Source organism: Juglans regia, chromosome 14 (genome assembly GCF_001411555.2).
Source record: "Juglans regia cultivar Chandler chromosome 14, Walnut 2.0, whole genome shotgun sequence".
NCBI lineage: Eukaryota > Viridiplantae > Streptophyta > Magnoliopsida > Fagales > Juglandaceae > Juglans > Juglans regia.
Window position 1 is genome coordinate 22,789,724 of NC_049914.1, and position 22,499 is coordinate 22,812,222.

The 22,499-nt window shown below is 37.4% G+C and overlaps 1 protein-coding gene across 1 annotated transcript; it reads right to left on the reverse strand.

The window, feature by feature from the left end:
* Positions 1 to 247: 247 nt before the first annotated feature.
* LOC109000670 (BTB/POZ domain-containing protein At3g44820) lies at positions 248 to 6,418 on the reverse strand. Its single transcript, XM_018977627.2, has 4 exons — positions 5,701 to 6,418; positions 5,359 to 5,428; positions 1,490 to 2,698; positions 248 to 1,408 (listed from the first exon to the last, which is right to left on the reverse strand). The coding sequence occupies exons 1-4, from the start codon at positions 5,748 to 5,750 to the stop codon at positions 839 to 841; spliced, it is 1,899 nt and encodes a 632-aa protein (XP_018833172.1). The 5' UTR covers positions 5,751 to 6,418; the 3' UTR covers positions 248 to 838.
* Between the last annotated feature and the right edge of the window lie 16,081 nt (positions 6,419 to 22,499).

The following is a 22,499-nucleotide window of genomic DNA, read 5'->3' on the forward strand; positions in this document are numbered from 1 at the left end:
TCAAACTATTTCGCTATGATTTACAACTAATTTTATCATAAAATTTTCATTTTATCTCATTCTCCAAACTAGGCCCTACAATCAACTCAAGTTTCTTGGAAGAAGCCTATGGATCAGAAGCCCCTCGTTCCCATAATCTATGGAAAGCCTTCTCTTGTCCTTATATGCATCAACATATTCATATTCATATATAGCTGCTGCACTTTAAAATCATTTCTGTCGGTGCACCAAACGGTAAACAAGACAATCAGAAGTAGGTTCATTTGCAAGTTCAGACAATGAAAACACATACCTTTACTTATCTTCCCAATGCTTGACAGAGTTACAACTTGATTTACAGTGCTGTAAATGTGTAAGCAACAAAGACAAAATAACATATATAACTGTTGACTTGGTGTATTTACTTCTATGGAATCCACAAGTATGTGTCCAAGTTTCAGATGGGCCAGTATTTCATCTTCAATGGCAAAATATTCATTTCCTGGTTCATTCTTTAAGCCTAGGACCAACCCCCTAACCTATGAAATGTGAAAGATAACTTAAACAATTCTACAGTCTGCTGCCAAGCACTCAGGAAACAATTCTGTGGTGCAAGAGTGGGATCTCTTTTTTCAACTGCCCTTTTGAAAATAGTGCCAGATTCAGCGGAGGAAAGAAAAGGAAAATGCTCAATCAGTTAAAAAAATGCTAAAAAACAGAAGCAAATTTTAACATTTTCCTTCCCTTTCCCTCGCACATTCGGGACCAAAGAGCCTCTATGTATGAAGATCCCATCATCTCAGCTTCCTTGCTTTTCTTCTTTGACAAGTTTTAATCAGCTTCCTTGCTAATAATGCCTTCAAAACAAAGAGAAGCTTTTCCGGTGTCTGGAATTGCGTGAAAGACGCAACTGCTCAAGTGACGGTCTTGGAGTGGGTCCAGTGCTTTCAACAGTATCTGGTTGAGCATCCGAGGATCCTGGAACAAGCTTGCATCCAATTTTCTTCACAACCAAACGAGGAGAACTAAGGGTACTATGTGATTTTGTCACCTTTTTCATCTCTTGTTTTATTTTACTAAATTCTTCCTCAAGTTCCCCGACTCTAGACCTCATCCTTTCCATATCAACCTTTAAAACCCGGTTCTCACGTACTACTGTTACCCAACCATCCCTCTGTACAATCTGGCCCGCCATGTCACCTGGGACAGTCAAAGGACCTGCAGGGGCACTTTCAGTGTCCAGTACATGGAGACAACCAGCTAGCGCTGTTCTTAGCTGCATTTGCTCAAAAAACAGAACTTGAAGAACAACTCTAAGTGGCAGCCTTTCATTTTGGGATGCATGAGCACAGGCATCAATGGATAGTTTCTGGTAGTCAATGACATTGCAGAGTTCTTCCTTCTCCTTCTCGGAAAGCCAAGGGTGCGCCTGCATAATGTCATTAGCAGTTATAAACCTCAAAATTTAGGATAAGTTTTTACTTTTATAGTTGGTCCAGTAAAACCAAACCTTGAAATATATATCCAGTGCTCTGTATAGCCCATCATGCAAAGGTCTTGAAGATTCTGGGAGGGCCTGAGCAATAGAGCGGATCTTTCCTGGTTTCAGATTCACATCAGAAGCAACCTCTGCAATATAGCTGTCTATCAACTTTGCAACTTTTCTTAACGGCCCAGATGATGGTGAGGTTTCCAGGTCAAATGATGATGGAGAAAATGATGTTATAAATGACTCGGAAGACATAAAATGATGGATGATCCGTTCAACACAGTCAGTATTATATAATGTATCAGAATCAGAATAAGTTGGAATCAGAAGAGCATCAAGAGTTGCCAGTTCTAATTGCATTCCTATTCTCTTCTCTAAAGAATCCTTGCATGTATGAGTGACACCCAATATCAATGTAACACGAAGAAGTCCCAGTAAAAAACGGCAAAAGGATTTGCCTTTCTTTGCTGGCAGAAGCTTCTCAATGCTTTCCAATAGATCCTTTTGATCCACCGCAGCAGGTGTCAAGCTAAAACTTGCAACTGTCCTGGTTTTGCCACTTTGTCCACCCTGCCATCGGCCTAGACCAGGTAGGTACTTTCTGGCATAGTACATTGCTGCACCAGCTAGGTTTTCAGGTCTTATACCTCTTCCTTCCATTGTCTTAATAAGTCTCACAAACAAACTAACACTAAGATATGAGATGTCTTCAAACCACCAGTCAGATTCTGAGCTTCTAATTCTAGCCCCCGTGTTTATTCCATTCCATAAGATACTTCCCCCAGGGCTCTGCAAACTACCATACATCATCATGGGCCATCCAAACAAACTAGGATCCGTACAAACCATCATAGATAGAGCATTAAAACATTTGCTCAATATCTGGAGCTTTTCAGCCCTTGACATGACAGGCTCAGAACTTTGAAGAGCCAAAATACAATCTTTCCAGTTACGAAGTATATTCTTATGAAAGAAACTTTCTGACTTAGATATTAAGTTACCTTCTCCATACTCATCTGTCATTTCAAGATAGTCTGCTGCACAGTATACCATTACTATGTTTCTTGGTGTCATTTCAAGACGGACACCATAGCAAAACTTAACTGCAATCAAGAAAGTGTCAGGGCCACCAGGAAATTCTTCCAGCACTGTGGTAAAAATCTTCTCACGGGTACTTTGGGATTCTTCATGTATTTTTGCCATCTTCCCACATTTTGATATGAGAGGAAACTGGAGTATTACGTATTGTTATAATCATATCTAAATTCAACTGAACACCAATGTATAGGCTACAAAGAGAACATTGTAAATGAAGAATAAAGAACACATGAAGAATCAAGCATATTGATTCAACTGCAGTATGGATTAGGACATTTAATTGTACTTTTATACAATAACAAAGAAAAAACTAACTGCAAAAAAAATGTCAAAGAAATAGAATATGCCAATCAATGGGGAGTATCACCATTACACCAAGAAGCTCCCTTGTGTAAAAGGTTTCAATGACCTCTACAACTTAAATCTAGACAGCAGAATCACTTAACCAAGATCTCCCTGTTGTTGAAAACATGGATCTAACGGACCAACTGTGTGACACCAATCTGCATTGACCTCATGGAAAACGTGTCAATTCAAAGCAGTCATACTGCCTACAACTAACTGTGAAACACTAATCTGCATGGATCTGAATGTCCTTTGCGCTTTCCCTCTCATCTCTCTCCCCCCCCTCTCCAAAAAAAAAAACTCCCAAACTCATAAAAGCAAGTGCATTCATCAAACATGAGCAAAAAGAAACTGAAGATGTATACACACGTAAAGTAGATTGAACTAAGCTACTCCAGAACAGATTTTTTTTATGAGTAAAGTTTATAGCCTTAAAGTAGGAGTCTAAATGAGATGAGTTCATACGTGTAGTGGGTGGTCAAGCCTTGTTCATTTAATTTTTAATCACAAACGAGTTGAGCAAGGGCTTATTACCAAGTTACATTTTTTGTTTATAAATAACTCAATTATTATTCAAGCTTATTCTCAAGCTACTTAATTTTAACAAAATAGATTATTTACATCATATCTTAAAACTTTATTTACAAAGTTTAATATACAAATTTAGAATTTTGGTAACTATCTATATATAAACATAATAATGATTATATTCATATGACCTCAAGCAACACGTACAAAATATTAGGAACTTTATTTCTCTTATCTTTTGAAATACTTCAAATAGTCTCGTTGTAAAATTAAAATAATAAACATGTAATTTTGTTTGAAAAGTAAATAATAAACATGAAATTTTCCAAACTTATACAAGTCGAGCCGAGCTTTTATAGGAGTTGTATCGTTTAATGGATGAGCTTAGAGTTCTCGTTTTTAACACTCTACTCCATTGGTTGATTGTAATATATTTCAATAGTCTAAATGTTTATGATTTCCTGTATCTCTGGTCAGTCATGCCTAGGTGTTGCTCTTGTATATGTCTCGTGTACTTGAGCTATGCCTATTTCTCATCAATAAAACTCTTATTTGCTTATAAACAAAAAAATAATCAATCATAACGAACAGTTCATTTAATAAACAAACTGAGTCAAACTTGAGTTTGACCGAGCTAGTCTTGAGCAACTTTTTGAGTAGTCTTATTTAATAAAAACCCAACTTTAAAGCTTAAACCGGTTATAAAGTCAATGTTTACATCGGTAGCAATAAAGGGAAGTACATTCATCCCCATTGATGAAAGCAAGACCTTTTGTTTGGGAGAGGAAGGGGGGGGGCATAATTGATTCCATACCAAAAGTTTTCCAATCTGCATAATAACTATAGTCATGCAGAAAACCAAATGGCATAGTTGCCCAATTCATAACCTGATTATCTATCCCAAGTCTTTTACGAGTTAAGTCCAAGTAAAAGATCCAGGACTCATATGGATTCCAAGGGACAAAGGGATGGAAGCTAGACCTCACAGAGGAGAAATTAAGATGTAACACAAGTTATTTCGTAAGAGTTGATTTAGATGAAAATTTGGCATGTTGAAAATGAAGTAAAGAACTCAGTTTTCGGATTGTGGATTGCAACTTTTAACATAGAGGAAGATAGAATAACTTCTAATTTAATATAATTTAATTTTTCTACCTTATTTAAAGAGTTAATTTAAGAATTTTCAGCCCCTAGTGAACTCTCAGCTCTTAAAATCTATAATACATAATTCACCAATTTTTCAAAAAAATATGATGTTCCACCTAATTACCATATAAAGGGGTCAGAAAATATTCTTTTAAATGTGGAGTCAGGCTTAGAACTATAACAGGACCGCTTTAAGGCAACTTATGCTGAGAGATGCAACACACATACACGAATCAATTCGGTCTTTGATGGAAATAATTACTGCCATGCACTGATGCACATTCCATAATTGCTGCTTGAGACTCCCAGACCCAAAAGTGATAAGCAGCCAAATAATGAGAAATTGAGTTGTAGGGATTATATGACAAAACCAACACAATGAAACAAAGCAGGTTCTTATACAAATCAGGTAGAAGGCCCTCCTCAGGATTCAATTTCAACAAAAGCTTCAAATAATTATGTCACTTGTGGTGTAAAACTTCAACTCAAACAGAGATAGCTGTATAAGAGAGACTATTCTTAAATCCCACCCTAACAAGAACGTAAACTTCTCTCCATTTTCAGAATTTCCCTAATATATATAAAGGTGAAACAAAAAAAGACTATATTCAATGATTTAATCGTCGGAACACTATATTCAGTCAGACTCAACCTTAAGCAGATATACCAAAGAAGTTAGAGAATCAGGAAACGATCAATAGACATAAATATATGCAACGGATACCAGATAAATTTTCTTACAAACGCCCATAAAAGCAAAGGGGTAGGGATACCTTGTGCAAATGGAAGTTTACGCCCTCAACCACAACAGTAATATCGCTAGGCAATCCAGAATTGCAGAACCTGCCAAGACCATGAAATTCACCAATTATCAACACAAAAAATCAAGTATTTTCTTCTTTCTATTCTTCTAAGAACCTTGTATAACAAAACCGGTAATAAATTTTTGTAGCCATAACTTCTTGTGTTACTTGATTTCGACCACAAGGCTGTTATGAATTCTAAATTCATGGACCCAATAAAAAAAGATTAACAAGAATTAGACTATACGGAAAATTATCAGATGAAGTTACCAATCAAAAGCTTATGAGAAGTAAGTTTGTAAGTGTGAATACCAGCCATTGCCTTCTCGACGAAACTCAGAAACCTTCCTTGCGGGAGCCATGGCTGAGCGGAAGGAGAGACCCTCTCTCTCTCTCTCTCTCTCTCTCTACCAAGTCCAATTCTTCATTTCTGGTTGGAGACCTAGAAATTATTCTTCCAATAAAAAAAGGAAACAAAGATACCAACAAGGAACAGAACAGAAACCGAGTCCCACTCAGTCAACTGGGGCAGTGTCGGCAACAGTGGGCCTTTACAGCTAGGAAGTTTGCGTGCCCATCAAAATAATAAACCAAACAACAGGAAAAACAATTCTTTTGGGATTCGTTGGTGCCACAGAAAAAGAATGCACGGATCACGACGTCAACCGGCGAAGCAAAAAGCGTGTTTAACGATGGTGGGTGTAATGTAAAACAGGGTTTTATAGATAAATAAGCACAAACCGGTAAAGCGCTCTCTTTTTTAAACAAAAGTGGGCGTGTGAGGGACGGGGACAGAGGAAAGGGGCATGTAGCCGTGTAGGGGTTTCAGCCGGCCGAGGAATGATAGGTAATTATAAGGAACCGGCCGAGGAATGATGTTTGTCTCACGCTTTTTGTCAAACACCTTGGCGCAATCATGGTTTGAAACCGCGTGGGTTTAGATTGGTAGGAACAGAGAATGCGGGGCAAGAGGATTCTTGAAGAGAAAGAAACAGAAATGAGTCAAAGAACTCTGAAGCTAAATGAGATTGAACAGGAAAGAAAAACAATGGGGGAAATGTAGTAAGGAGAGGAGCCAGTGGAGTATTGGACCCACTGGCCACTGCCACCGTGGAACAAAGTTCTGGTCAGTATTAAGTATTAACTGTCCACCTCTACACTTTAAAGTTGGCGACAGCAATTAAGGTTTTTTTTTTTTTTTTAAGAAGATAATTTCACTATTAAATGAAAAAAATATTTCAATATAAATTACATAAAAATAATTTTATAAACTGATGTGATTTCATATGATTCGTTAAATTTATTTTATAATAAAAGTAATTTTATAATCTGATAAACTATATCAAACTACATCAATTTGTAAGATTACTTTTATATAATCCTTTTATAATTAAAATATTTTCTAATAAAATATATATATTGAAGTAATATTCTAATAAGGAGGGGATGCAGATGCCAACAAAAACTCAATATAGATGATATAACTTAGAAATAAAAATCTAATCGAGTAATGATACTAAATATTAATCTAGTTTCATGGTTGTTTATTGTGAAGACAGTTGATGAAGCAATCCATTGATCAAAATGTAAAACCTTATAACACTATAAATCATTGAATAATTAGAGAGAAAAAATAGAAATATTATAAAATCTGACATAACAAACCCATACCAGGGCTACAGTGAAATAGCTACTAACAGAAATGGAAGAATCCAAAAAACAACCCGACGATTACTAATTACTAGATGAAAGACAATACCGTTGATGGGCTCACATGCCCATGAGACTAACCCATAAACAACTCTAATATTAACTAACAGACTAACATTCAAACATGCTTTTTATTAAATCATTTCAAGGCCCATATAACTAAATTACTTTAACTGACTTCAGAACTTAGCTTCATTCTCTTCTAACTTTCTAGTTCTCATACTTCACCTCAAGATCGATGTGTGACATAGCCACCCCATTTAGAGCACATTGTCCACAAGGTGTGAGAATGAGAGTTTGATAGCTTCATATGGTTCCCACATCGCATCGTCTTCAGACATTCCATGCTATTGAACCAAGATCTCGGTTTGAGGAAGATTTTTCACCTTGCGAATCCTTCGATCCAGCACCATCCCGAGCTCAGACTTGAGTAATCCGCTGGAATCCACTTGAGGAATGGTTGAGATAGCCACAATCTATCTCCCAAGCTTCTTCTTTAACTGAAAGACGTGAAAAAAGGGTGAATGGTTGCAGTATTCGACAGCTGGAGTCTATAAGCCACCTCTTTGACTCGGTGGGTAACCTAAAAAGGCCTGTAGAATCGCAATGCTAGCTTGAGGCTACGACGATGAGCCACATATGTCTTTCGGTACGGCTGAAGGCGTAAGTACATCTAATCTCCAACTTGAAAAATCTGCTCTTCATGTTTCAGATCCGCATATTTTTTCATATGGTATTGTGATCTTTATAAATTCTGCTTCAATAAATGCAACATTTGATCTTTTAGCTCTTAGGTTTTCCTCCACAAGTTCGGTTTTAGCTAGCCCAGGGGTGTAGTTCAACAGTTTAGGTGGGGAATAGCTATAAAGAGCTTCAAATGGGGTTACACGGGTTGAGAAATGTTGACAAGTATTGTACCAGTACTCGGCTAGGGGAACCTAGTGGGCCGAATCCTTAGGCCGATCTCTAGCAAAACACCTTAGATAATTCTCCAATGTTTTATTTGCTGCCTTTGATTGCCCATCCGCCTGAGGATGATAGGCAGTACTAAATGCTATCTCAACCCCTTGAATCTTAAATAACTCTTGCCAGAAAAAGCTGGTAAATGTGTTGTCCATATAAAAACGATTGATTGGGGCATTCCATACAACTCAAGATGTTTTGAGTGAACAATTGGCTATTATTTTTGCAGTGAAGAGATGGGCTAGGGGTGTAAAATGTGCATATTTTGTGAACATGTCCACTACAACCCACACACAATTTAGCCCCTGGGATGAAGGTAAGCCCTTGATGAAATCCATAGTAATTTGTGATCATGGTTGTGAGGGAGTAGGTAGTGGCCGCAGCAAGCCACTAGGTCTAGACTAATCTGCTTTCACACTTTGGCAAGTGTTTAACATCTAACTTCATACCCTACCAATGGAAATCCCTCCTGACCCTATGCAGGATTTTATCATATCCTGAATGACCCCCAATAGACCTAGTGTGCAGTAGATGTAGGAGCTTTTGCCTGAATGCCTAATTTTTAGCAATCACTAACCTGTTTTTATAGAACAATAGCCCATTCCTCACTGCATAAGTGGAGGGTAAGTCTCTCTTTTGGAATCTCAACAGTAAGTCTTGCACTTTTGGGTCTACACAATACCCCTATTTAATCTCTTCTAACCCATCTAGAGTTGGCAAAGAAATAGCAGTTAGAACAATTTCTTCCTTAGTAGACTCCCCTTCTGACCTCTTGGACAATGCATCAGCCACTGCATTGTCCTTCCCCTTTTTATACTCTATTAATAAATCGTAACCCATTAATTTAGACACATACCTCTGCTGCATGGGGCGCCTACCTTGTGCTCCAACAAATCTTTAAGACTTTGGTGATCGGTTTTCACCACAAAGGCTGATCTAATAGGTATGGTCTCCACTTCTGCACTACCATCACCAATGCATATAGCTCATTTTCATAAGTTGATAAAGTTACCACATTTTCCTTTAAGGCCTTACTGTAGAATGATATTGGTCTATTTTTTGCATAAGAATGACCCCTATAGCACTTCTAGATCCATCACACACTATCGTGAAGGGTAGAGAAAAATCTGAAAGAATTAACACTGAAGGCTAAATCACTACCTTTTTTAGGTTTTGGAATGCCTCTTTAGCTTTCTCACTCCATACAAATTGATCTATTTTTAACAAGTGAGTAAGGGGGCTGCAAGACTGTCATAACCTCTAATAAACCTTCTATAGTACCATGTGAGCCCAAGGAACCCTCTTACAGACTTTCACTGAGGTAGGAAATGGCCAATTTTACATTGTCTGTAGTTTTAATGAGTCAGCCTTAACTCTATCAGCTGAATCACATGCCTCAAGTAAGCCACTTCTAAAGTGGCAAATCTGCACTGACATTTTGGCCAACAAACCATGATGTCTCAACATCTCTAAAGTCACCCTTAGATGCTCTATATGCTCCTGCAGTGAGCTGTTGTACACTAGAATATCATCAAAAAACACCAACAGGAACTTTTTCAAGTATGGTTTAAAAATGTCGTTCATTAAACTTTGAAATGTAGAGGGTGTATTTGTTAATCCGAAAGGCATGACAATGAACTCATAGTGTCCTTCGTAAGTCCTAAAAGCTGCCTTATAAATATCTTCAAACTTAACTTGGATTTGGTGGTAACCCAAGTGTAGGTCTAGCTTAAAGAAAAACATAGACCCACTGAGCTCATCCAACAACTCCTTCACAACTAGAATTGGAAATTTATCTTTAACGGTCACACTATTAAAGGCTTGGTAATCCACATACATTCTCCATGTCCCATCTGCCTTTCTCGCAAGTAACACGGGGGAGAAATAGGGCTGGTACTAGGTCTTATTACCCCTGAACTCAATAACTCCTTTACAATTTTTTCAATTTCATCTTTTTTGAAATAAGGGTAACGGTAAGGCTTCACTGAAACAAGCTTGATGTTTGGGCAAAGGGTAATAGCATGGTCTTGGATTCGAGGTGGGGGTAACCCTTTTGGTTCACCAAAAACCTCCTTATACTGATCAAGTAACTACTGTACAACTCTAAGAATACTTCTAGACAACCTCTCTTCTTTGGTTTCAACAAGCTATAATAACACACCCATTTTGTTCAGCTTGTGATTCTTATTTATATTCCCCTTTTCAATTAAATTAGAAGGACATAATCATTGTAAACAAACTGTCTACCCATTATACTGGAATTGCATTGACAATTCCTTAAAGTTCCACAATATAGGTTCCAACTCAAATAGCCATTGTACCCTCAACACCATGTCACATCCCACCAGCACCAGTACATAAGAATCTTTGGTGAAAATATGACCCTGCATTTTAATTCTCACAATAACATATTTCCCTTCACAACCCATAAGTTCACCATTGGCCACCCTAACTCTCGCCTTCTCCTCATGATTCACATTCAAACCCTCTTTTTTAGCTACTGAGGAATCCAAGAAATTGTGAGTACTGCCAATGTCGACCAACACCATTATCTCTTAACTTCCCAACCTCCTTTTAATTCTCATGGTCTTAGGGCTAGGGACCCAATAAGTGCATTAAGAGAAATTTTAGGTTGGGCTGGATTGGTGGTCAAGTATAGTATTTCACCACTTTCATTTTCCTCCACTGATAAAGGAACATCAACTGGCTCCTCCTCTACCTCATTTATCAAAAATAGTTTAAACCAATGTTTTGAATACCGTACCGGATGGCGTACCGGTCAAGACACTGGAACGAAATATTTTGGTACCGGTACCGTTTCGTGTACCGTTTCAGGATAGTCGATATATGAATAAATTATATATATAAATATATATAACAATTATATTCTAAAATAATAGTTTATATATGAATAAATTATATATAAATACATACATACATATAAATTATAAATAGTCTAATCTAAATTGGGGGTCAAAAAATAAACTTGTAGTTTGAAAAAACGAAAAAAAAAAAAAAAAACACAGGCCGAAATATCGGCCGGTACCGGCCGAAATATAGGCCGGTACAGGTCGAAATTTAGGCCGAAACGGCCGGTACCGGCCGGTATTTTGGCCGGTACGGTATATATCTAGTACCTGTACCGGCCGGACGGCCGAAACGAAAAATTTTGGCCGTACCGGCCGGTACGGTACGAAATTAAAAACATTGGTTTAGACTGTTGGCACTTGTGACCCGGATTCCACTTGGAATAGCAGTAATGACAGAGGCCATTATCACGTCTCTCTTTCATTTGTTGTGGTTTGATCTTTTGCACAGGGACAATAGCATTAGAATCTAACATTGTTATTTGTTGCTATAGGGGATAATTTCATAATCCTAGTGTCACGGGTGTTATGAAATTTTGACTTATATTCTTCTGCATATATGGTTATGAAATTTCATAACCTTATCTCATCCTTGAGTCCACTGAGAAAGCAACTCAGTTTATGCCCTTCCAACAACCCCCTGAGTCTATTTGACACTGACTCAAAATTTGACTTATATTCTTCTGCATATATGGTCTGTTTCAGCCTCGTTGAGGCTTCCATGGGCTCGTCGTATGAATATGGCTCAAACCTCACCAATAAAGCCTTAGTAAAACCCTTTCAATCCCTCAAAGCCCCTAGTTCCTCAAGATCCTAGAACCAAACTAAGGCTTGGCTCTTTATATGAAAAGAGGCTAGCCTCAGTTTATGTTGGGATAGGGTATTATAGTATGGAAAAAAAATTAGTTTGTTTTGTATATCCATCCATTCGGGTCATCACTATTAAGGTTGGAAAATCAAGCCTTGCCGAACGTGGAGGAGGCTCACCTCCTTATTCTACATGTATCAACTGTTGGTTCTGGCCTTCTGAAGACGGTTCTCCCTAGGTCCAGCCACTGTTCTTCCGCAGCAACTCCACAGTCAGGGAGGTCTACTACTGCATGACAGAGTCTGGTTGCCTTTTGAGTGCCAACATTCAGTATGCAATTTCTTAGTTGTGATTCTGTGGATTTTTTGACTGATGTAAGACCTTCTTGTAATAGATTTAGGTTGGTACCCTCTATCATTTCTTGCTTCCTTTGTTTACAGGTCACTTGAGAATGGATCTCTAAATACCACTTGTAACACCATCTATAATGGAGAAGGATGATGTAGAGAGAGAAGAAAGAATAATTAGAGAGAGAAAATAGGAATATTATAAAATCTGGCATAACAAACCTGTACCAGGGCTATAGTGAAATAGCTACTAACGGAAAATGGAAGAATCTCAAAAACAACCCGACGGTTACTAATTACTAGATGAAAGACAATACCCATTATGGGCTCGCAGGCCCATGAGACTAACCCATAAACAACTCTAATATTAACTAACAGACTAATATTCAAACATGCTTTTTATTAAATCTTGGTCCAATGCCCATATGACCAAATTACCCTAACTGACTTTAAAACTCAACTTCCTTCTCTTCTAACTCTCCAGTTCTGATACTTCACTTTCCTTCCTAAATCTCTTCAGCTCAGGATCGATGTGTGACAAGCCTCTATTGCGAGAAGATTCCACAATAGGAAGATGAGCACCGAGACATAGTTAGAGATCTTTTGTTCCCGCACCTTTTGTATTATTGTATAAGGTATATGGACAAAAATCTTTTCCTAACAAAAGAAACCCGCCTGATTTCAAAAAGTGGTGGGAGAGCTAAACTTGCAAAAAGCGACAAATCAAACTTTTAAACACCTACACAAAAAGAAAACAAATAGAAAACATAACATAGGATGGACAAAATGTGTGGAAGGCAGTGTAGGGTCAAGGGCTTGATTTGGAGGAGGAAGTGCGGCGACACGTGGTGGCCATGTGTGCCAGCATTGGCATGTATGGTACACGGGCATGGATGTGGTGGCTGGGATCAGGAGGTTAGGACAGTGACGAGGAGGCATACATGTTGAGTGTGGAGCTTGGTTTTATATTCGAGTTGAGGCAACTCGAGAGTTCGCTTGAGTGAAGCCCAAGCAGAGAGTTTGCTCAATAGGTGCTTAACAGTAAGCTCAAGAGAAACTCAACCTGAGAGTTCGGTCGAGTCTTGCTTGACTTGGCACTCGAGTGAATACTGGACAAAAAGTTCGCTAGAGTCGCGCTTGAGTGAATATTCAAAAAACTAAATGTCGTAGGTTTTCATAGTGTCATGCATATATATATTATTGTGTACGAAAAACTTCAGAGAGAGACGCCTAAAGAGAGAGGAACAACTTGAAAGGAATGAGAAACTTGCATTTTTCACTGTGTACTTCATATTCTTATTGAATAAAATTCTTTTGCAGTTCTGTAGATATAGACATATTGTCGAAATACATAAATCTTGTGATACTTTTTCTCTACTCTTTCTTTTGCTATTCTCGCATTATGGTTTTTTTTAGTATTGTAGAGTCTGGTCCACACTCGAGCGGAGGCAAGTCAGAGAGTTCACTCAAGACTGCTCGACAGTGAGCTCAAGCATATGCAAGTTAGAGAGTTCTCTCAACACCCGCTCGACAGTGAGCTCGAGCAAGACACAAACCCTAGTGTTCGCTCGACACCTCGCTGAGCTAATGTTGATTTGGTTATTCGCTCAAGAAGCACTCGACACGCCACTATATATATGTCATATTTTGACATGTCTTATACGGCCTCAAACATATTTTGAGAGAAAACAATTGTCTAGTAAGTGCATATTGTGTAAGAGAACAAAAAGCCCTAGAGAGTGTGAATTGAGATTGAGTGATTATAATCTCCTCTGGTTAATAAGATTTCTACAGCTCCTGTGGACATAGGCAATTTGCTGAACTACGTATATTGTGCGTCGTGTTATTGATTGCATTGCTTTTACTTTATTTGTCATCGTTGGTGTATTTGTTTGCATAACATTTCACAACAAATGGTATCAAGAGTCAAGGTCAGATCTGAAAGAGAATGATGGCTGAAGATAAAGTGAACGCAACCGAGATTGAGAAGTTTGACGGCACTGATTTTGGATATTGGAAGAAGATCTAGGATTATCTCTATGGGAAGAAGCTCCACCTTCCACTGTTGGGAAAGAAGCCGGAGAGCATGGATGATGCTGAGTGGATCTTGTTGGATCGACAGGTTCTAGGGCTTGTTCGGCTGACCTTGTCCAAAACAGTGGCACACAATGTCAATAAGGAGAGAACCGCAGTGGATCTCATGGCGACTTTGTCAGGTATGTATGAAAAGCCATCTGCAAACAATAAGGTGTACTTGATGAAGAAATTGTTCAATCTGAAGATGTCAGAAGGTATTTCTGTAGCCCAACACTTGAATGAATTCAATACGATCACAAATTAATTGTCTTCTGTAGAGATGAGTTTAATGATGAGATCAAAGCGTTGATTATGTTGGCATCGTTATCAAATAGTTGGAAGGCCATGAGGATGGTTGTGAGCAGTTCAAGCGGTAAAACAAAATTGAACTATGATGACATACGTGACATGGTACTTGCTAAAAAGGTACGTAGGAAAGACTCGGGTGAGTCATTGGGTTCTGGATCAGTCCTGATTGTTGACAATAGGGGCAGAAGATATGACAGGTCAAACTCCAAGAGCAGAGGAAAGAGTAAGACGGAATTTGGGCAGCAGATCATGTGCTGGAGTTGTGGCAAGCCGAGCCACATCAAGAGAAACTGCATGAATCAAGAAAGTTTTGAGGATGATGTTGTGACTGTAATGGCAGAAGAAATTCATGATGCCTTACTTCTTGCAGTACACAGTCCAATTGATGATTGGGTGTTGGATTCAGGGTCTTCGTTCCATAGCACCTCACATCAAGAAATCATGCAGAATTATGTTGCTGGTGACTTTGGAAAGATGTATGCGGTTGATGGAAAGACACTAGATGTAATGGGAGTGGGTGATGTGTACATCACACTTCCAAACAAGAGCGTATAGACTTTACAGAAAGTTAGACATGTTCCAGATTTGAAAAAAAACCTTATCGCTGTGGGACAATTTGATGAAATCGATTTTGCAGTAGCGTTCTCTGTAGGAGCTTGGAAGATCACTAAGGGTGCGCTAATCTTAGCGCATGGTAAGAGATATAACTTTTTATTTTTAACATCATGGTCCAGTGATGTGCATGAAAATACAACAGTGCAAAAATGTAGGCCTGATTGCTCAAAACATGTGAGGAAGTCAAAGAGAGTCAGCTTTGTTGTTCCTCATGAAAGCCTGGGAAAGTTGGCTAAGGTTGCCAAGATCGGTTCAAGACCGGATATTCCTAATGTAATGGGAGGTATGAGTCGCCATATGCTGACTAAGGGAGATATGTATGTGGAAGACTGAAGTCGTCCTTGACTTCAGTTTGTCTTCTAACTTGAAGATGAGAGCTGTGAGCTGTAGAAATGATAGGGTTTGACTGGAAACAGTGGCTGGCATGTGGAGGATATCATGTTTGAGGCAGATGGTGATACAGTGGGTGTACTAGTCTCCAAGTGGGAGAATTATTAAGTATTGTGGAGTCTGGTCCACACCGCTCGAGCGGAATCATAAGCTGCTCAAGCGGAGGCAAGTTAGAGAGTTCGCTCAAGACTGCTAGACAGTGAGATCGAGCATATGTAAGTCAGAGAGTTCACTCGACACCAGCTCAACAGTGAGCTCAAGCGAGACAAAAACCCTAGTATTCGCTTGACACGCGCTTGACACCCCAGTCAAGCCAATATTGATTTGGCCTTTCGCTCGAGGCGCACTCGACACACCGCTCAAGCGAAGTACGCAATTTTGCCATATTAGGGTTTTAAGCGCCGTGTGCTATATATATGTCATATTCTGACATGTCTTGTACGACCTCAAATATATTTTGAAATAGAACAATTTTCTAGTAAGTGCATATTATGTGAGAGAGTAAAAAGTCTTAAACAATGTAAGTTGAGATTGAGTGATTGTAATCTCCTCTGGTTAATAAGATTTCTACAATTTCCTATAGACGTAAGTAATTTACCGAATCATATATATTATGTATCGTATTTTTGATTGTGTTATTTTTATTTTATTTATTATAATAGGTGTCTGCGTTTACATAACATTTCATAACAGGTTTCTCAAAATGACAGGGTAGGTAGGTGCATGGATCAGTGTGAAGTTAGAAAGCTGAGCTTAGAGATTATTTGGGAGGGATGTGTGGTGTGCACGAGGCCCACGCACCACGAGATGGAGTCAGGATTTGGATCATTGGAGAGAAGATGTGGAAAGGGTCACCATTTCAGGATTCACATCTCTCTTTCTCTCTCTCTCTCTGAAGTAGAATGACCAAGTTCAGGAAGTTAAGTCGACCCTCAGGTGACCGAATACCCATGCTCGGGACACTAGTATCTCAATTGGTGAAGCACGAGCGTATTGAAACCACTGTAGCTAAGGTTTATTGAGCGAGATATTAGGCAATCAAAAACACCAAATCCTCAACCACTGCAGAAAGCTCCCCTTGATCCCTGGACAAGACCCGGGGTCAGCAAGTAGTTTGCACTACCGAAATAGGATAAGTCTGAGTCTGACATTCAAAGCCATGCTGTAAAGCTGCAATTTTAACAGTGAGATTTTGTTTCATACTTTACTATCATGGAGCCGTGGCTCTATTTAATTTAGTGCTTTACAGTTTTAAATGAATTTGGTGCAACTGTAAACCTATTGATACAATTATAATTTATGGGTTCTGTTTGAGTTTTGCATTGAAAAAAAGAAGAAGAAGAAGAAGAGGAAAGCGTCGCGGTGAGGTGTGGATTTGAGCAACAATGAAAAACATGGAAAAAAAAATGGCCTAGAAAGAGAGAGATTAATAAAATAAAATGTGGCTAGCTAACCAAAGTACAGAGGATTCAGCTGGATGGAGGGGGGAAGAAAAAGTTGGCAACGAAATGCTGTGTTCTTGTTGTTAGCAACGAGAGAGAAACGGGCTCTAAGGAGCTCGTTGGCGTTCAAAGGCTTTTTGTCGAAAGTTTCGAACTAGCAAACTGACATTAATTAGTTGACAATAGAAGATTGAATATATTTGTTTGCAAATTTATTATTTATTGTCGTATTAAATATATAGTTAATGTAACAAATATACTGTTGATATGAAAATCTGTCATATCAACTTACACAAAAAGTTTTTTTTTTTTAAATATATAAAGGGTCACACACAACAAATAGTGTGTTAAAATTTACGCATGAAACTTAGTTATTTGTTTAAGAATATAAAGGGATGTTGTGTATGGGGAGGCACCTTGTCAAGATTAACTGGGATATCAATTGACAAGCAACAATGCAGGATAGGGATTGGTAGACTTGGGAAGGAAAAGTCTTAGGCTAGATTTGGGTATTAGTATTCAGGTACTCTCAGACTATCTTATTATTAATAACAGAATATATGAGGTATTTTAAGGCCTCATTTGCATTCAAAATATATATCAACTCATTTCATTTTATCATTATAATTTTTTTAAATTTTCACACAAAATATAATAAACAATTCAAAATTTTCATATCCCAAAATAATTTTTCTAAATTTTTATAAAAAATATAATAAATAATTTAACTTTTATTCTACTATTCACAAACCATCTCAATTCATCTCTAAAATAAAAATAAAATGTGATAAAGATTAGAAACATATCTACTCATCTCAACTTTTATTCTACTTATATCTAGATTCTTTACTTGCATAATCTTTTATTGCTCTAAAATAAGATGTGGTAAAGTGTCACGTGTCATTTTATTAAAAAAAAATAAGTTAAAAAATTAGAAATATTATCTTTTCTAATAAAAAATTATTTTTATATTTTTTGAAAACTTAAAAAAAACCAGTGGTGGCTACCATGGTTTCCTTTTTTTTTTTTAATTTCTTAAAATGTTTTGTGAATAATATTAATTAAATTTTAATAAAAATATTTATTTATATTTTAACAGATGGGTGTTGTTTTTTATAACTTGAAGATAACACCTCTAGCTGTTGCCAAATACAATGTTTGAATTTTGCCGGCAGCAGTATACACTAACAAAAGTAACAAAAAAAAAAAGAGTTGGTTTAGAAACAAATTATTTATATATATTATATATATATAATCTTATAAATTAATATAATTAAATATAATATATTATATTTAATCACGTCAATTTATAAATTATATTTTTTAAATATCTCTTCCTCAAATTTCATGGTTATTTTCAGTAATTGTCTTCCACCAATATGGTAGCATTACCCTGATCAAAATTTTATCATGTGTCTTGGATTTTTACAGTGATAAAGATCTACCATCATAATTTTTTATCAGTTAGTATGTATTTATTATTTCAGTCCATTTGTACTAAGAACATTTTATTAATGAATTTTACCTTTCGAAGAGGAAGAGGAAAAATATATTAAAAAAAAAAAAGAAAATTGTCTTCCACCAGTATTGCTATAATAGAAAAACTCTGTGCACAACCGGCCTGGAAAATCGCAGGAAAACTGCATCCCACGTGGCAAAATACCGAACGACGCTGTTTGCTCTTTTCCCCTTCATCTTCCTTGTTTTCTCTAATTTCCTTCGTCTTCCACCTTTCCACTAGGGGTGCTACCCGCATGGTGGAGGGATTTCATACCCCGCCCCTCGCTTAATTCATTGTCTAAAAATTTTTTTATTCTAAAAATATTTTTTAGACTTAAATTATAATATAATTTAAAGTATAAATTGAAATTTATACATTAAAAAAATTACAAACTCATTATAGTTATATTTTAGATTGTGTTAAGTCACACATCGCTTAACTATCATTATTGTATTACCTTAGCCTCCTATATAATAGTTGGCCTAGGAAGTTATATAGGAGGCCAAGGCAATCCATTAACTTGAAGTTGAATTCAAGTTTTTAACAAACTGTATATATTTATGTACAATATATTTATATAAATTATTTATATAAATATTATAAATTATAAATTATAAATTTTTACATTAAAAATGGGAGGAGTGCGGATCGGTGGGCGCTGCCCATCCCTACTTTCCACTCAAATCTCCATTTCCGCCATTTTTAGAGCTCCCTTCCATCTTTCATTTCCCCTTCCATCTTTCACTTTCATCTTTCTGAGAATATTCTTCTATTTCATTGCTTTTATTTCGTGCTAAACCGCAGCCATTTTTTTTCCAACCACATGCACACGGAGACACCCACATGAAGCCAACGAACAGATATGCATGCACGAGATCTACCAGTTGCTGTCTCGAATCTCATATTTGTAGGATATTCGATTGTGATTTTCCTTTATTTTCTCGCCAACCAAACAGACTGTTATGGAGTATTGTTTTAATTTTCCTTTGTTTTCTCGGCAACCAAACAAATTGTTATAGACTATTGCATGATTTTTCTCTGTTTTCTCGGCAACCAAACAGATTGTTACGGACTATTGCGTGATTTTCCTATGTTTTCTTAGCAACCAAACATATTGTTAAGGACTATTGTAGACTATTGCGTAATTCAGCGACAAGCTTGAAAGCCTAATCGGCGAACGGGAACTTTTTCTTGTCCAAATGGAGGAGCAGCACAAGAAGGACGTTCACCACGGCCAAGATTTGATCGAACCCATCAAGAAGGGGCTCCATCTCTCCTGAGTCAAGATGGCTAAGTCTATGGAAGGATGTGTTATGTTGTTGTTGTTGTTATTTTTTTTTTTTTTTTTTTTTTTTTAATGTATCAATGACGTGCCATTATTTTATTTAAATATATCAGCCGAGTCCGCCAACGATTTTGCTGCTCTGTTGCATGTAGCAAAGCTGGCTATAATAAATGTGGAGCTTTATAATCAACAGAAGCGACGGAGAATCATATTTTCTCTCAAATGGAGTCAAGAGAAAGCATGACAAAAGTTGGCCCGATCACAATTACAACATTTGTCTTTATCCTTTTGCCTTTGTAGGCTATGATTGTACGTCTAAAAACTCTTCAAAATGGCTGTGCATTATGGGGGGTGGCCTCTCCTTTGTCCTCTTGATAATCAACGATAGAAAGTTTCACCAACTTTTATTAATTCTCGAAGCCTATTTGGCCCCCCTCCATATTTTTTTGTCTTTGTAATTGGACACTTCCCCACATCAAAGTTTCGTACTATTCGTGGAAATTTGTGTGAAAAGACATGTCTCATTTAGATAATAAGATGATATGAAATCATTTTAAATAAAAATTAAAAATTAAATAAAATATTATTAAAATATTATTTTTTAATATTATTATTGTTTTAAGATTTAAAAAATTTTGAATTGTTTATTATATTTTGTGTACAAATTTAAAAAAATTGAGATGAGATGAAACTGTTTCTTTATCTAAACAAAATTACTTGTATTTAAGTAAGTTTGATATTGTTTTGTAGGGCTGGGCAGCGGGGTACCACCACCTGCCACCCAGCCCCCGCCTGTTCGGCATCCACTTGGCTAGAACTGGAGCCATTGTTTTAAATTTTGTACCGTACCGGCCGGCACAGTCGAAATTTTTCGTACTGGCCGTTGGGCTGGTACAGGTACCCCATACGTTTCGTACCGGCCCAAATACCGGCCAGTACCGGTCGTACTGGCCTCAATTTCAGCCTGTACCGACCTATATTTCGGCCGGTACCGACCTATATTTCGACCTTCTATTTTTTTTTTCATTTTTTCAAACTACAAACTTATTTTTTGACCTCCAATTCAGACTAGGCTATTTATAATTTATATATTTATGTATTTATATATAATTTATTCATATATCGATTATTCCGAGACGGTACTGGTACCACAATATTTCGTTCTAGTGCCTTGACTGGTACGGCTTCCGATACGGTATTCAAAACATTGGCTGGAGCCCCTATTCTCAAACGGGGGGCGTGCAGGCAAAGCTGGGAGCTAGGGGCGGGGCTTGGATTAGTCCATGTCTGCCTGAGGTTTATCCCATCCAACTGGCCCAACCCATATATATACATATATATTAAAGAAAAATAATTTTTTTTAATAAAACAACGTCGTTTTAAGGTTAGGTTTAAGTTAAAACCTAACCCCCCCCCCCCTCTCTCTCTCTGGCACGACTGCCTCCGTTCTTTGCCGAGTATCCTCTCCTATTCCTCTTCTCCTTCGTCCACTTTTTTTCTCCTCCTTCTTGAAGTGTGGTTGTGATTCTTTGCTCATATATGCTATTGTTTTGGATTTTTTTCATTTTTTGTTACTTTCCGATTTGTTATGGATGGATATGTGATTATGTGGATTTGTTGTGGTTTTCAATTTTTTTGGTGTTTTTTCGATTGCTTTTAGCTATGGGTGGGCGTTGGGCGAGGTGGGGCGAACGGTCATGAGGGACCAATCCGGCCCCCCGCATATGGAAGGGGGCACCCACCAATGAGGGTGATGCTGGAATTCAGGGGCGAGATAGGGACACCTCCTTATGTAATTAGCTTCAAATATTACTTGGCATTGAAAATTTAAAAGAGGATAAAAGGTTTAATAAGGGGAAAACAAAGTAAATGGAGGACTACCTGAGGTTGGTGCTCGTTTCACATCTGCAAAAGCAGCCACTATCTTCTTGAATATCTACTATATTACTCAATTGAGGGAGTTTTTGACATGGAAAGTATATATATAGTGCTTGTCTATTTCATCTTACATATGTAAACCGCCTCTAATTTCAACAAAAACATGCATTTATCATCATCATAGGATGACCCAAAGAAGAGAGAGGTCAAGTATATGTGAGTAAAATTAATGATATTATGTTTTGTGTAGCCCCAGAATGAATAGGTCTTAAGCACTAACTTCATGATCCAATATGCAGTTCCGTCGCACATCCAATTAAGATTAATTAAATACTTATATGGGGTTTATCGTTCATGTAAAATCATTATTTATCTCAAAAGATTAAGCTAATGGGAATAGATTTATTTTATTTTTATATCATAACACTCTCCTCACGTATGGGTCAGATTCCTCATCAATGAGTAAGCCTAACACGTGAAATATTTAATTAAATGGAGGAAAGTTTAGAGCCCAAATTCTTATACGAACAACACTTTAGGTTATAAAATCTACATATCATGCAACATGTGTGGCATGCATGAACGCTCTGCAACTCTGTACCAGTCATTTGTTATACATCTAGCACATCACCATATGGAAATTAGAGCTTTTCTGCAATACGAGTCCGATAGATATAGCATCGGTATCCCAGCGATCAATCTATATTTCACCAATGTCATACTTTCCAGTCCTTCATCCATATTAACATGAGCCGGTATATGTGTGATCAGTATGTTAGAATATCACCTTATTTTCAAATATCAACCTACTCAGGCTTGATTTTACGTTTTCGTTTGTTTTTTAGGACTGCTAAATGTAGTAAAATAAAGGGATCCCACCAACAGCATGCATGACATCGTCATCCTCAACCCATTCAAAT